General features: G+C 56.3%; 1 protein-coding gene across 4 annotated transcripts; it reads left to right on the top strand.

Moving 5' to 3' along the window:
* Positions 1-1,433: 1,433 nt before the first annotated feature.
* On the top strand, positions 1,434-5,904 carry TRIM47 (tripartite motif containing 47). Of its 4 annotated transcripts, none has more exons than XM_005585001.4 (6): positions 1,434-2,147; positions 3,187-3,282; positions 3,563-3,793; positions 3,957-4,155; positions 4,581-4,655; positions 4,944-5,904. In XM_005585001.4, exons 1-6 carry the CDS (start codon positions 1,467-1,469, stop codon positions 5,582-5,584), a joined length of 1,923 nt encoding a protein of 640 aa, XP_005585058.1. In that variant the 5' UTR covers positions 1,434-1,466; the 3' UTR covers positions 5,585-5,904. The 4 variants fall into 4 exon arrangements, with proteins under 4 accessions (XP_005585058.1, XP_045232593.1, XP_073876675.1 ...); XM_045376658.2 differs by having other exon boundaries at positions 1,434-2,170; XM_074020574.1 differs by having other exon boundaries at positions 1,434-2,300.
* The last annotated feature ends 10,317 nt before the right edge of the window (positions 5,905-16,221 follow it).

Here is a 16,221-nt window from a genome sequence, read left to right as displayed (position 1 = left end):
TTGGAAGGCCGAGGCGGGCGGATCACAAGGTCAGCAGATCGAGACCATGGTGAAACCCCGTCTCTACTAAAAATAGAAAAAAAAAATTAGCCGGGCGCAGTGGCGGGCGCCTGTAGTCCCAGCTACTCGGGAGGCTGAGGCCGGAGAATGGCGTGAACCCGGGAGGCGGAGCTTGCAGTGAGCCGAGATTGCACCACTGCACTCCAGCCTGGGCGACAGAGCGAGACTCCGTCTCAAAAAAAAAAATAATAAATAACATTATTTGGAATTTTCAATGCGAAATGTGTCTATTCTCCCTGGCTTGTTAATTTATTATTTATTTATATCGGCATGGACCCATAGATGTTTGTTTTACACTTTGGGTTATAATCAGCGCTACTTTACTTATTCTGTTGTCATTCCGGTGTAGTGTTTTAACATTATTGAGATATAACTCATACAATAAAACGCACCACTTTAAGTGCATAATTAGATGAGCTTTAAATACTTCCAGTTGGGGAACCCCCAGCCCTACCACAGGTGCCCCCAGTGTCCAGGGACCAGAACTAAATTCCTCAGGCAAGGGACTCAGGGAATGATATCAACTTCCCATTTCATATCTAGAAAAGCCCAAGTTCCCCACTGGGTGTAAACAGAGTCGCTAAAGGGGCTGGGCACTGTGGCTCAGCCTGTAATCCCAGCACTTTGGGAGGCTGAGGCAGGTAGATCATCTGAGGTCAAGAGTTCAAGACCAGCCTGGACCAGCCTGGACAACAACGCCATCTCTACAAAAAATTACAAAAATTAGCCGGGTGTGGTGGTGAGCGCATGTAATTCCAGTTACTTGGGAGGCTGAAGCAGGAGAATCACTTGAATCCGGGAGGCGGAGGTTGCAGTGAGCCGAGATCACCCCACTGCACTCCAGCCTGGGCGACAAGTGCGGAACTCTGTCTCAAAAAAAAAAAAAAAAATAGAGTCGCTAAGGGGCAAAAACATATGTACATCAGCAGTTATTTTTCTCTGCAGTCAGCAGCTCGGGAACTTTGCTAAGGGTGCCGGGGAGGGGTCGAGCGCAAAGGTGCAGGCGTGACACAGCTAGACCCGCCCAGCTCCTGCGGAGCCCTGGCCAGGCCCAGAAGGACCAGAGGGATGGAGGTTGAGCCCTTCTCATTTCTTCCGCTGTACCCCTCGCGTTCTCCGCCCGCGCTCCCTCAGTTTCACACCCTTTCAGCAGCTCCCTTCCTTGGGACCACGCGGACTCCCCTGGGGGTCGCGCGGGCTCAGAGGCCTCCCCGCGTTGTCTGGGCGGGGACTGAGAGTCAGCGGACCAGCGGGCGGGCGGGCGGCGCTGCGGGGCGGGCCGAGCTGGGGGCGGGCGGGGGCCGGAGCCCTGGCCTAGGTCCCAGGGGGCGGTGCCGCGGCGCGAACGGCCCGGGTCCCTCCCAGGCCGGAGCAGAATCGGCGGCGCCCTGGGCGGCCGCGGAGCCATGGACAGCAGTGGTCCCTTCAGCTGCCCCATCTGCCTAGAGCCGCTCCGGGAGCCGGTGACGCTGCCCTGCGGCCACAACTTCTGTCTCGCCTGCTTGGGCGCACTCTGGCCGCATCGTGGCGCGAGTGGCGCCGGCGGACCCGGAGGCGCGGCCCGCTGCCCGCTGTGCCAGGAGCCCTTCCCCGACGGCCTTCAGCTCCGCAAGAACCACACGCTGTCCGAGCTGCTACAGCTCCGCCAGGGCTCGGGCCCCGGGCCCGGCCCCGGCCCCGGCCCGGCCCCTGCTCCGGCTCCGGAGCCCTCGGTGCCCAGCGCGCCGCCCAGCGCCCCGGAGCCGTCGGCCCCCTGCGCGCCCGAGCCGTGGTCCGCGGGCGAAGAGCCAGTGCGCTGCGACGCGTGCCCCGAGGGCGCGGCCCTGCCTGCCGCGCTGTCCTGCCTCTCCTGCCTCGCCTCCTTTTGCCCCGCGCACCTGGGCCCGCACGAGCGCAGCCCCGCGCTCCGCGGACACCGCCTGGTGCCGCCGCTGCGCCGGCTAGAGGAGAGCCTGTGCCCGCGCCACCTGCGGCCGCTCGAGCGCTACTGCCGCGCGGAGCGCGTGTGTCTGTGCGAGGCCTGCGCCGCCCAGGAGCACCGCGGCCACGAGCTGGTGCCGCTGGAGCAGGAGCGCGCGCTTCAGGAGGTGGGCTCCGGGGGCACACTCGGGTGAGCCGGGGCTGGTGACTGACCGCGCGCGAGCGGGCCGAGGACCTTGGACCCCTCAGCCTTCCCGGGTTGGGTCTTAATTTCCTCCTCTAACCTGAGGATCTTTGCGGTCCCTTCCAGCCTTGACAAGGTCATCTGCTCGCGGGATGGAGATGGGAAGGGAGAAGGAGGGACGTGAGAGAACGGGACAAGGACGCGAAGAGGGGGCAGGGGACCTGAAGCTGGGCCGGGGTCTATGGGGGCGTAGGCGGGAGGGAACCGGGTCAGGCCCGCGGGGTTCCGGTAGCGTGGCTCCTGCTGCCGCCCAAGGGCTCACCCGGTCTCAGCTCAGATTTGCCCTGGGCTAAGTCTGCGGCTTTCGATGGGTGTGGCAGGCGGCAGGAGGGCGGCCGGGCACACAGATTCTCTGTCCAGCTGTTCCAGGGGCCAGTGGTGGGAGCATGTGTGCCGCGGCCTCTACCTCCCGCCCCCAGTTTCCTTTGGCCTCCAGCCCGGTCTTGGCGCCTCTGGCCAAGGGATTTTCCGTCTCTCCTGCCTGGAGCAGTGACTCATAAGACCTAGGGGATTTGCCCGGAATCCCCTTTTTTCAGGCCTGGACTGTGGATGCAGGTTCTTTGGGAACAGTGATCCCCAGGACAGCTTAATGCTTCCTTGTGCAGTCACCCCCAATCCCCGCACCTAACTCGCTTACTCTGTGCCTCTTCCCCGCTGGAGGAAGTTCTCAAATTCATCTGAGTAACACTGAGACCAGCGGAAGGCCCTGTACTGGGCCTCCTGTCAGAGACGGGAGGCAGACACCCAGTCAGCCTGCGGGCCCCCAGGCGTTCGGGAAAGGCACCAGCCTGGGCTGCAGGCACCTCTGGCATATTATGGGACATCGTGGCCACTCCAGTCCCACCCAATGCACAGATACCACTCCCCGGTCACCCCCTTCTCTCCCCTGGCAAGGCCTGGGACCCCAGGGCAGGGCTGTGGCCTCTGCCAGACCTCACACTCATGGAGGGTGTTGTCCACAGGCTGAGCAGCCGAAAGTCTTGAGCGCCGTGGAGGACCGCATGGACGAACTGGGTGCTGGCATTGCACAGTCCAGGCGCACAGTGGCCCTCATCAAGGTCAGACACCCCTCCCCAGCCTCCATCCCTGTCCTCCCCTGCAGTGGGCATACTCCTGGCAGTGTATGCTTTCAGCATGGCACAATTCACTCCAAACAAGCCATGCGCATACCCACTGAGCACAAGTGTCCCCTGACCTGGCCCAGATGCAGGGTAGGCTCAGGCTGGCCCCTCTGTCCTCTCAAGAGGGTGAGTGGGAAGCTGGGGTCAGGGAAGGAGGGAGCCACAGTCCAGGACGGTTATTTGCCCTCATTGCCCCCGCTACTGTCATCCTGTGCAGAGTGCAGCCGTGGCGGAGCGGGAGAGGGTGAGCCGGCTGTTTGCAGAGGCTGCGGCTGCCCTGCAGGGCTTCCAGACCCAGGTACTGGCCTTCATCGAGGAGGGGGAAGCTGCTATGCTGGGCCGCTCCCAGGGTGACCTGCGGCGACAGGAGGAACAGCGCAGCCGCCTGAGCCGAGCCCGCCAGAATCTCAGCCAGGTCCCCGAAGCCGACTCAGTCAGCTTCCTGCAGGTGAGGGCCGCTCTGGGGGCCACAGAAGGAACAGAAGCTGGGACAGGTCGGGGTGGAGGGAGGAGGAGACAGTGGGTGCATGACCTCCTGGCAGAGCCGCCTCCACCCCCAGCAAGGAGGAGCCATGGCCAGCAGAGTTTTAATGGGCATTTGTCTGGCACAGGAGCTGCTGGCACTAAGGCTGGCCCTGGAGGAGGGGTGTGGCCCTGGCCCTGGACCCCCGAGGGAGCTCAGCTTCACCAAATCTTCCCAAGCTGTCCGCGCAGTGAGAGACGTGCTGGCCGTGGCCTGCGCCAACCAGTGGGAGCAGCTGAGGGGGCCGGGTGGCAACGAGGACGGGCCACAGAAGCTGGATTCGGAAGGTGGGCACCGCCCCACTCCCCCGATGACTCACCCTCTCCCAGCCTCTCGCACAGGCCCCCAGGCCTGGTGCCCATCCAGAAGTGGAGGAGGAAAATTGTGCCTGGCACAGGGAGGAGCCCAAATCCCGCCAGTGACTAGAGCTGCCACCCTGTGGGGATCAATCAGCCCCTTGGACCTGGGGTAGAGGGGGCTTCTCCTAGCCCACCCTCTAGCTCCAGAGGGGCTGTGGCCCGGGAAGCACGTGGGGCAAGGAGCAGAACACAGGCAACGGGCATGCGTGTGAGCACAGCGTGCCACGTCTGGGTGGTGCTTGCTCCCTGGTGGCTCTGGACTCTGGGAAGAAGTGAAGGGGGAAGGGATTGTAGTCACAGGTTCGGAGGGGGGCAGTCTGGGGACATTCTCACCATTATCTCCTCTTCTGCAGCTGATGCTGAGCCCCAGGACCCCGATAGCACGAACCTCTTAGAGAGTGAAGCTCCCAGGGACTATTTCCTGAAGTGTAAGTGGGCGCCCGTGCCCCCTCCACTCACGCCGGGCCCTCGCAGGGCTGCTAGGCTGATCCCAGAAGCAGGTCCCAGCAGGGCCCTGGCACACAAGGGTTAGGATTCCTCTCCCTAGTTCGTGGGGAGAGCTAGGGCGGCTCCTGGGGTGGTCTCCGGCGGGGCTGGGTTGTGCCGGTTGGAAAGCAGGGGAGAAGCTGTGTTTTCGGGGGTGGGCACTTGTGGAGGGGCCGTGCCCTCTCAGCCTGGCCCTGAGCCCTGCCTCTCTCTTCTGTCCGCGGGATCAGTTGCCTACATCGTGGATTTGGACAGTGACACGGCAGACAAGTTCCTGCAGCTGTTTGGAACCAAAGGTGTCAAGAGGGTGCTGTGTCCTATCAACTACCCCGAGTCGCCTACCCGCTTCACGCATTGTGAGCAGGTGCTGGGCGAGGGTGCCCTGGACCGGGGCACCTACTACTGGGAGGTGGAGATTATCGAGGGCTGGGTCAGCGTGGGGGTCATGGCCGAAGACTTCTCCCCACAAGAGCCCTACGACCGCGGCCGGTTAGGCCGCAACGCCCACTCCTGCTGCCTGCAGTGGAATGGACGCAGCTTCTCTGTCTGGTTTCATGGGCTGGAGGCTCCCCTGCCGCACCCCTTCTCGCCCACGGTCGGGGTCTGCCTAGAATACGCCGACCGTGCCCTGGCCTTCTATGCTGTGCGGGACGGCAAGATGAGCCTCCTGCGGAGGCTGAAGGCCTCCCGGCCCCGCCGGGGTGGCGTCCCGGCCTCCCCCATTGACCCCTTCCAGAGCCGCCTGGACAGTCACTTTGCGGGGCTGTTCACCCACAGGCTCAAGCCTGCGTTCTTCCTGGAGAGTGTGGACGCTCACCTGCAGATCGGGCCCCTCAAGAAGTCCTGCATATCTGTGCTGAAGAGGAGGTGATGCCAGGCATGGGCGCTCCTGCTGCGGTCTCTGCTCCAGGAAGCTGCCTCCTCTGGGCCCTCTCCTTCCTCTGGGGAAGGCACCAGCATGAGTCCCATACACTCAGCCTTCTCATTTCTAGAGGCTTCCACCTTTTATACACTCAGCCTTCCCCCCCACAAGGCAGGAGGCCCTCCAGACCCTGTTCCCCTGCAGACCTCGCTTCTGAGAGACAGAGCTACAGCTGGGACAGCTCCAAGCTACCCTGACCCCTCCTTTTCCAGGTTTCTAGAACAATGTCTGGCATATAGTAGGTGCTCAATAAACACTTGTTGAATGAATGACTCCTTTTCCATCCTCGCCACCCAAGGATTCCCAGAACCACTCTCATTCATAAGCTGGTTGAGTGGGCAGGCAGGAGAGGGGCCGGAGCCCCTGGTCCCAGGATTCCTGTTGAGAGAGCGCCCTGGCCTGTGAGAAGGGGGCTGGAACAGGGTACCTGCCCTTTGGGGCACCCCCACTCCCTTGTTCCCAGCAGGGGCAGCCAGAGGTGGCTTCTCCAGCCCCACTGCCATCCTGGCTGCTTGAGTGTTTGCTTGGGATGGCCTGACTCCCACCAGCTATTTCTGTCTTTCATGTGGCAGCCTGGCTCTGGACCTGCCATCGCTGTTTGTACTGTTTGTGCCCAGCATTAAATACAGGCCTCACCCCTCCAGGAACAGGGCAGGACCCCTGGGCGTGGGCAAGAGAGTTTTGAGACCTGGAGCTTCCGTCACACATAGCCCTCAGCCCACAGAGCCGGCCCAGGATGTGGCTGGAGCCCAGAGCATCTACAATAAGAGGACTTATGTCCTGGCTAGGCACAGTGACTCACGCCTGTAATCTCAGCACTTTGGGAGGCCAAGGCAGGCAGATCACTTGAGGTCAGGAGTTTGAGACCAGCCTAGGCAACTTGGTGAACCCCTCATCTCTACTAAAAATACAAAAATTAGCTGGGCGTGGTGGTGGGTGCCTGTAATCCCAGCTACTCAGGAGGCTGAGGCAGAAGAATCACTTGAACCCGGAAGGCAGAGGTAATAGTGAGCCAAGATCAATCACACCACTGCACTCCAGCCTGGGCGACACAGCAAGACTCCATCTCAAAAAATAAAAGGACGTATGTCTCCCTCTGGAATCTTCTTGTCCTCCATGCTGGGGACACCTGTGACCTGTCTCCCAGGAGAGCCTCTGCCTCTCTTCTGGGAGGGCCCAGTGCCCTCTGCTGCCCTAGAACCCGAGCCAGGCCTGGGATGCCCTGAGGGTACAGGCCAGTATGTTTCCAGGCGCAGGCCAGCTCGCTCCTCCCTGGGTTCTGTGTGGCCCAGGTGCACCCCAGAGAGGGGCTGTGGCCAAGGGCAAGGGCAGACAGAGAGGCCTCTCAGACAGACGCCCATCTCCAGGTCAGGCGGGATAATGGGTGAGCTATGCAGCCAGACAGCAAGGCCATACAAGTCCAGCCCCAGCGGCCTCAGCAGCTAAAAATAGCCCCTCCCGTGGAGCCTGCCTGGGCCCCCGGCAGCCAGGATGTTGTTTTTCCGGGCGGGGCCTCCTTGCTTCTGGTGCTTTGTGTTTTCAACACCGTTCCCTTGGCAGCCACGGGTCCCCAGCTCACCCGGCAGTGAAAGGGCTGGCAGAGAATGCTGCCCCACTGTCCCCTTGGATGCTCCTTGGACCACCTACTACAAGCCTCCTACCTTGCACAGGACCCCTCCCACCCCTCATGCCACCTGCTGTCTCATCTTGTCCCCCTACTTGGCACTCCCTACCCTACAGGCTCCCCTTGCCAGGGAACCTTCTGGTCTCTCACCCTGTAGGAAGCGTTGGCATGTCCTGGAATGTGAGCTAGACAAGCCTGGTGCTTTCTTGGTGGAATTCAGGTGCGACTGGTCACGCTTGTGGCCACAGACACAGCCAATCAGCAAGGATGCCATCTGCAGAGTGGCCTCCAGCTCCAGAGTCTTGCGTGGCAGTTTGGGAAACAAACATCTCTTTATAAAAAAATATTGAGGCCGGGCGCGGTGGCTCAAGCCTGTAATCCCAGCACTTTGGGAGGCCGAGATGGGCGGATCACAAGGTCAGAAGATCGAGACCATCCTGGCTAACACGGTGAAACCCCGTCTCTACTAAAAAATACAAAAAACTAGCCAGGCAAGGTGGCGAGCGCCTGTAGTCCCAGCTACTTGGGAGGCTGAGGCAGGAGAATGGCGTAAACCTGGGAGGCGGAGCTTGCAATGAGCTGAGATCCGGCCACTGTACTCCAGTCTGGGTGACAGAGCGAGACTCCATCTCAAAAAAAAAAAAAAAAAAAAAAAAAAAAATTGAAGCTGGGCATGGTGGCTCACACCTGTAATCCCAGCACTTTGGGAGGCTGAGGTGGGACGATCACTCGAGCCCAGGAGTTTGAGATCAGTCTGGCCGACATGGTGAGACCCCATCTCTACAAAAAACAAAAATAAAAATAATAATTGGCCAGGTGCAATTGCTCACACCTGTAATCCCAGCACTTTGGGAGGCCGAGACGGGTGGATCACGAGGTCAGGAGTTCAAGACCAGCCTGGCCAACATGGTGAAACCGTGTCTCTACTAAAAATACAAAAAAAATTAGCTCGATGTGGTGGTGGGCGCCTGTAATCCCAGCTACTCAGGAGGCTGAGGCAGAGAATTACTTGAACCCAGCAGGCAGAGGTTGCAGTGAGCCGAGATCACACCACTGCACTCCAGACTGGGCGACAGAGCCAGACTCCGTCTCAAAAACAAAAAACAAAAAACAGCCAGCATGGTGGTGCATGTCTGTGGTTTCAGCTACTTGGGAGGCTGAGATGGGAGGGTCCCTTGAGCCCAGGAGGTTGGGGCTGCAGTGAGCCATGTTCATGCCACTATACTCCAGCCTGGATGACAGGGTGAGACCCTGTCTCAAAAATAAATACATAAAATAAAAAAAATTTTTTTAAATATAGAGACAGGGTTCTATACCATGCCTGAAACAAGCATTTTAATCCCAAATCCCTGTATTGTAGCTTTGCAGCTCAGAGCCAGGGATTGGCTGGCCCCTGGGTGCACAGCCAGCAAAGGGCTGGCTCTTCAGATCCCAAGTTTCAGACTCTGAAGACTGGAGTGTTAGCTACAACCTCGCATTTCCTTTGTCACCCTGGACTGCGAGCGTGTGTGTGTGTGTGTGTGTGTGTGTGTGTGTGTGGTCTGCATGCCTAGGTGTTTTGTGTGTATGCGTATATGTGCATATATCTGCATACCTGTGTGTATATCTGCATGTGTGTGTGTGCTATGCGTGAGTATCTGCCTGGGTGATCGTCTGTGTATGAACGCATGTTGCTCCAGCCTAGTGACTTTTCCAACGATGCTCTGAGAAGACCTAGAAGGAGGTGCACTGAGCGGGGTGGGCTGGGGAAAGGCTGGGGGCAGGTCCCTCAGCACCCCTGCCAACATCTTAATCAGAGAAGCTTTTGCCTATTTGATTCAAGACTGCTTTTAAAAAAGAAACTGGGCTGGGTGCGGTGGCTCACGCCTGTAATCCCAGCACTTTGGGAGGCTGAGGCAGGCAGATCATGAGGTCAGAAGATCGAGACCATCCTGGCCAACATGGTGAAACCCCCTCTCTACTAAAAAAAAAAAAAAAAAAAAAAAAACTAACCGGACATGGTGGCGGGCACCTGTAGTCCCAGCTACTTGGGAGGCTGAGGCAGGAGAATAGCGTGAACCCGGGAGGCAGAGCTTGCAGTGAGGCGAGATCACGCCACTGCACTCCAGCCTGGGTGATACAGCGAGACTCTGTCTCAAAAAAAAAAAAAAGAAAAGAAAAGAAAAAAGATACTGTTAAAAAGAAAAAAAAATGAGAAAACCACTGACCTAGTCTCAACCTTCCCCTCCCACTACCATTTTCAGAGGAAGAAACTGAGGCACGGGGTACTGGGGGACTGCCCAGTTACCAAGTCCAGAACACTCTCCATACTGCCCAGTCTAGGTGTGTCTTGTGCTTAGAAAAGCCTAAACAAGCCAGGCGTAGTAGCTCATGCCTGTAATCCCAGCACTTTGGGAGGTTGAGGCAGGCAGATCACTTGAGATCACGAGTTCAAGACCAGCCTGGCCAACATAGGGAAACCCCATCTCTACTAAAAAATACAAAAATTAGCCAGGAGTGGTGGCACATGCCTACAGTCCTAGCTACTAGGGAGGCTGAGGCAAAAGAATCGCTTGAATCTGGGAGGCGGAGGTTGCAGTGAGCTGAGATCACACCCCTGCACTCCAGCCTGGGTGACAGAGCAAGATTTTGTCTCCAAAAAAAAAAAAAAAAAGAAATGTCTAAACACACACACACACACACACACCCCCCTCACACTCACACACACACAACCCTGCTTCCCAGCATTGCCGCCTGTGTATGCGCTGCCCTCGGCCAGGTCCCAGTTCCCACGGTCACCAGAGCCCTGGCACGGCTGCCCGAGGGTCTGTGGCCTCAGAAGCTCCCGCCAGAGCCCCCGCCAGGCCCCCACCAGGCCCAGACAATGGTGCAGGGTGAGGGGTTTCCGAGGCTTTGCCGCTGGTTGCTGGGCCTGGCTGCTCTGGGCCAGGCAAGGAGCCAACCTCCACTCGCACTTTGTTTCTGTGGGAAAATGAGCTCGGGTTCCAACCAATGGCCTGAGGAAGCGGCTTGGGCTGCTCCCATGGCTTCCCCACACCCCAGGAGGACATAGACCCCCAGTCTTCTTTCCTCCCTTCTCCTCATCCTCGTCCTCCCCTTCCCGAGGCCCGAGGAACACTCACAGAAGTACCTCCCTTCACCCCCTCTCCTCCCAGGCAGAGTGGGTGCGGCTGGACTGTGGCTCCCAGAGGCCTGGCCAGGAGGATGGGGCCGAACTGGGCGTGGCTGAGGTTGGCAGCTACTGCATCTCTCCCAGGAGGAAAGTACTCTAGTCCTTCTTTATCTCGGAGGATGCGTTCCCAGACCCCCCGTGTGTGCCTGACGCTGCAGACGGTACAGAATCCTATACGAACTATGGCTTTTCCATCTGGTAACCAAGACGGCTAAAAGTAAACAATGGGCGGGCAGTCCTACAGTGTGGATTCCCCGAACAAAGGGATGATTCTTGTCCCAGGCAGGCTGGATGAAGTGGGATGGTGCGAGATTTCATCATGCTACTCAGAATGGCATGCAATCTAAAACTTATGAGTTGTTTGCTTCTGGAATCTTCCATGTAACATTTCTGGATTGCAGTAGACTGTGAGAAAGCAAAGCCATTGATAACAGGGGACTACTGGAGCACTGAGCAGGGTCTGTGTCCCGTTCAACCCCAAACACCCCACGCCCATTTGATGCTGACATTCAAAATCTGGAAAGTGGCCAGGTGTGGTGGCTCATGCCTGTAATGCCAGCACTTTGGGAGGCCAAGGAGGGCAGATCATGAGGTCAGGAGTTCAAGGCCAGCCTTACCGACATAGTGAAACCCCATCTTTACTAAAAATACAAAAATTAGCTGGGCATGGTGGTGCAGGCCTGTAATTCCAGCTACTCAGAAGGCTGAGGCAGGAGAATTACTTGAACCAGGGAGGCAGAGGTTGCAGTGAGCTGAGATCGTACCACTGCACTCCAGCCTGGGTAACAGAGTGAGACTCCATCTCAAACAAACAAACGAAATCTAGAAGGCGAGGTCATTCCCCGTCCACACAGTCAGATCTGCGGGATGCATAAGAAATGCAGGAAGCCCTGGTGGTCCTTGTGGGCTTCACTTGGGATGGAGAGCCACCGTGTTCTCCTCACATGCTCCTGACACCTTCAGGGGTATATGGACCAAATAGTGATGGGGTCTTGCTGTGTTGGCCCGGCTGGTCTCCAACTCCTGGGCCCAAGCAATCTTCCCACTTCACCTTCCCAAAGTGCTGGGATTATAGGCATCAGCCACCATGCCCACACCCAGCCTGTACTTTATCTTTAAATGACATTCACATTTTGAATTTTACTCAATAGCTGGGATTACAGGTGCACACCACCACGCCCGGCTAATTTTGTATTTTTAGCCCAGTGTTATTTTAATGTACAAGCCCGGCCCAATATTGCTTTAATATAAAAAACAGGCCAGGCATGGTGGCTCACACCTATAATCCTAGCATTTTTGGAGGCTGAGGCAGGTGGATCACCTGAGGTCAGGAGTTTGAGACCATTGTGGCCAACATGGTGAAAACCCGTCTCTACTAAAAATACAAAACTTAGCCAGGCGTGGTGGCTAATCCCAGCTACTTGGGAGGCTGAGGCAGGAGGATGGCTTGAACCCGGGAGGCGGAGGTTGCAGTGAGCTGGGATTGCACCACTGCACTCCAGCCTGGCAACAGAGCGAGACTCTGTCTCAAAAAAAAAAAAAAAAGTTTAAAATGGTGAATTTTATGTTATGTATATTTTACCACGTGCCCCCGCCCAACACTGCCAAAAATAAAGAAAGAAAAGGACAGTGGCCATGAGAAGGAGCCCTAATGGGGCTGGCGGAAGGCCATTTCTAGGGATCACTTCCTTGAAGAAAGGGCTGTTGAGACCTGAAGGACAGGGAGGAGCTAACAAGACAGAAAGGATGGGTGTGGGCTCGAGACCAGCCAGTGCACTGCAGGGGACAGCAGTGCAGGGCAGAAGGGTGAGAGGCCCGAGGTGGCAGGCCAGGTCCTGCAAGGCAAAGCCTGGTAAGGATTCTAGACTTTTCCTAGGAACAATGGGAAGCCAGGGCATGGTCTCACATCAGTAAACAGTACAGTCAGATTTGAAGTTTTGACTGGGCACCATGGTTCACACCTGTAATCCCAGCACTTTGGGAGTCTGAGGCGGGAGGATCACAAGCTCAGGAGTTCAAGGCCAGCCTGGGCAACATGGTGAAACCCCATCTTTACCAAAAATAGAAAAAAAAAAAAAATCAGCCAGGCATGGTGACGCACACCTGTGGTTCCAGCTACTCTGAGGGCTGAGGTACGAGGATTGCTTGAGCCCAGGAAGCAGAGGTTGCAGTGAGCTGAGATCACACTGCAGTCCAGCCTGGGTGACAGAGAGAGACTCCATTTCTTTCTTTCTTTTTTTTTTTTTTGAGACGGAGTCTGGCTCTGTCGCCCAGGCTGGAGTGCAGTGGCCGGATCTCAGCTCACTGCAAGCTCTGCCTCCCGGATTTACGCCATTCTCCTGCCTCAGCCTCCCAAGTAGCTGGGACTACAGGCGCCCGCCGCCTCGCCCGGCTAGTTTTTTGTATTTTTTAGTAGAGACGGGGTTTCACCGGGTTAGCCAGGATGGTCTCGATCTCCTGACCTCGTGATCTGCCCGTCTTGGCCTCCCAAAGTGCTAGGATTACAGGCTTGAGCCACCGCGCCCGGCCAAGACTCCATTTCAAAAAAAAAAAAAAAAAAAAAAAAAAGGGTTTGAAGTTTCAAAGTCATTCTATTATTTAGGTGAGAAATAAGCTAAGGAGGGGAAAAAAGAGGATGAAAATAACTAAAACTGCTGCCTTGCATCTTGCCAGGGAGAGTCCCCTAACTCTGGGAAGGGGGACAGAGAAATCTAATAGCAGGGAGAGCCAGGCCCTTAAGCACCTCCCCTGCTCCCTCCTCTCCTCCAGCTCTCTGGTGTAGGGGGTCCCTCCAGCCAAGGCTCCTCAGTACTGGGATGCGGACATCTTCAGAGGTCACACCGCCCCTTTCTGGCTTTCTGTGGCTTTGGAGGCTCAGAAGCGGAAATGCACTCAAGCCGTGTATAAACTCTAACAGCAGGAATTGCTCAGAACAGGCCTTGCAGCTGTGTCTGGGGAAACTGAACTTGACAGAGCCAGGAGGTCCCAGTGGGAACGTCAGGGTGGGGCCCATCTCTATAGCAACCAGAAACAGCCCCAGACACGCGCTGGCCCTGCCTCTGAGGAGGGAGCGGGCGACTTGTGTTCTTGAAATACCCACGGCCAAAAAGGACTCATCCAAAATAGCCCACTTTCTTTTTTTTTTTTTTTTTTTTTTTTTTGAGACGGAGTCTCGCTCTGTCGCCCAGGCTGGAGTGCAGTGGTGGGATCTCCGCTCACTGCAAGCTCCGCCTCCCGGGTTTACGCCATTCTCCCGCCTCAGCCTCCCGCCTCAGCCTCCCGAGTAGCTGGGACTACAGGCGCCCGCCACCTCGCCCGGCTAGTTTTATGTACTTCTTTTTAGTAGAGACGGGGTTTCACCGTGTTAGCCAGGATGGTCTCGATCTCCTGACCTCGTGATCCGCCCGTCTCGGCCTCCCAAAGTGCTGGGATTACAGGCGTGAGCCACCGCGCCCGGCCAAAATAGCCCACTTTCACATCACCAAACATCAGCAACGCCTCACAGGGCATCTGCCACTCTGCAGCACAGCAACCAACGGGGAGTGGCAGAAAGTTACCATGACTTACCAGGAGTTTTCTTTCTCTCACTGGCGTATTAGGAAGAGGACAACTGGCTGAATGAAAAAGATTTGGTGTATCAAGCACAAATTTGTTCCCCAATACTCAGGTAAAAGAAATGTCCATTTGGGCAGTTTCCCTAAATCAAGTAAAATGTGATTATAAGCTGCCCTTTGCCAAGAAAGTAGGAAATTCAACTTCAGGCATATGGGGAGGGGCATCTTCCCCCTCAGTAGAATCACTATTATTATTATTATTATTATTATTATTATTTGAGATGGAGTCATCCAGGCTGGAGGGCACAATCTTTGTTCACTGTAACCTCCACCTCCCAGGTTCAAGCAATTCTCCTGCCTCAGCCTCTGGAGTAGCTGGGATTACAGGCGCCCACCACCATGCTTGGCTAATTTTTATATTTTTAGTAGAGACAAGGTTTCACCATGTTGGCCAGGCTGGTCTCAAACTCCTGACCGCAGGTGATCGGCCCACCTTGGCCTCCCAAAGTGCTGGGATTACAGGCAAGAGCCACTACACCTGGCATTATATGGTGATTCCATGGTGCCCAGGGGATGGGAGAGCTTTCTCCCCCGCACCAACTCTGTTGCTCAGGCTGGAGTGCAGTGGCACCATCTCAGCTCACTGCAACCTCCGCCTCCTGGGTTCAAGTGATTCTCCTGCCTCAGCCTCCTGTGTAGCTGGGATTACAGGTGTGCACCACCACGCCCAGCTAATTTTCGTATTTTTAGTAGAGATGAGGTTTCACCATGTTGGCCAGGCTGGTCTCGAACTCCTGGCCTCAAGTGATCCGCCCACTTTGGCCTCCCAAGTGCTGGAATTATAGGCATGAGCCACGCCACCGGGGCCACAGATAGGAGAGCTTCTACTCTGTTCTCTACAGGGTCTGCTGCTCAGATGCCCACCATCCGAGTCCAAGGGCTTCTATTTTTTATTTTTATTTTTGAGACAGAGTCTCACTCTGTCGCCCAGGCTGGAGTGCAATGGCACAATCTCGGCTCACCGCAACCTCCGCCTCCAAGGTTCAAGCGAGTCTCCCACCTCAGCCTCTCGAGTAGCTGAGATTACAGGCGTGCGCCACCACTCCCGGGAGCTAATTTTATACTTTTTAGTAGAGACGAGGTTTCTCCATGTTGGTCAGGCTGGTCTTGAACTCCTGACCTCACGTAATCCACCCGCCTCAGCCTCCCAAAGTGCTGGGAATTACAGGTGTGAGCTACCATGCCCGGCTCCAAGTGCTTCTAGCTGCAGCTGAGACTCTACTCCCCTGGGCCAAGCACAGTTTGGGGATGATGCCAAATTCTTGACTCTCAGCTCCAAACCCACTGTATTAATGTGCTAGGGCTGTTGTAACAAGACACCACAAACTAGGTGGCTTAAGCAATCAAAATGTATCATCTCAGTGCTGGAGACTGAATCAAGGTGTGGGCAGGGTCAACTCCTGAGACTGTGAGAGTGAAACCCTCCCCTGCTGCTCTCCTTGCTTCTGGTGGTTTGTTGACAATATGTAGCGATCCGTGTAGCAATCCTGGTAGCTCTCTGCCTCCCTCTTTGCACCGCCTTCTCCCTGCGTGTGTCTGTGTCCAAGTTTTCCCTTCTTACAAGGGCACCAGTCACGTTGGATTTAGGGCCCACCCTAATGATCTCATCTTAACTAATTATGTCTTCAACAACCCTATTTCCAAATAAGGTCACTTTCTGAGGTAGTGCAGGTCAGGACTTCAACATGTGAATTTGGGGGGAGACAGAACTCAACGCATAACACCCACCCAGCCACCCAACTCAGCTTCATGGTCTGGCTGGGAGTCAGAGACACGTCTTTGTTTTCTTAATTTTATTTTTTATTATTACTTTTTGAGATGGAGTCTTGCTCTGTCGCCCAGGCTGGAGTGCAGTAGTGTGATCTTGGCTCACTGCAACCTCCGCCTCCTGGATTCCAGCGATTTTCTTGCCTCAGCTTCCCAAGTAGCTGGGATTACAGGCACACACCACCGTGCCCAGATAATCTTCGTATTTTTAGTGGAGACGGGGTTTCATCGTGTTGCCCAGGCTGGCCTCGAACGCCTGACCTCAGGTGATCCACCTGCCTGGGCCTCCCAAACTGCTGTGATTACAGGCCTGAGCCAACACACCCAGAGCCACGTTTCTCCATTGCCCACTCTTCCCTGCCAGGCTCTGCCAAGAGGGGGCGCTAGAGAGACCTGCAGGGCTGGAGAA

Source organism: Macaca fascicularis, chromosome 16 (assembly GCF_037993035.2).
Source record: "Macaca fascicularis isolate 582-1 chromosome 16, T2T-MFA8v1.1".
NCBI lineage: Eukaryota > Metazoa > Chordata > Mammalia > Primates > Cercopithecidae > Macaca > Macaca fascicularis.
Note: the sequence above shows the minus strand (reverse complement) of the source record. Positions and strands in the feature narration are given on the sequence as shown.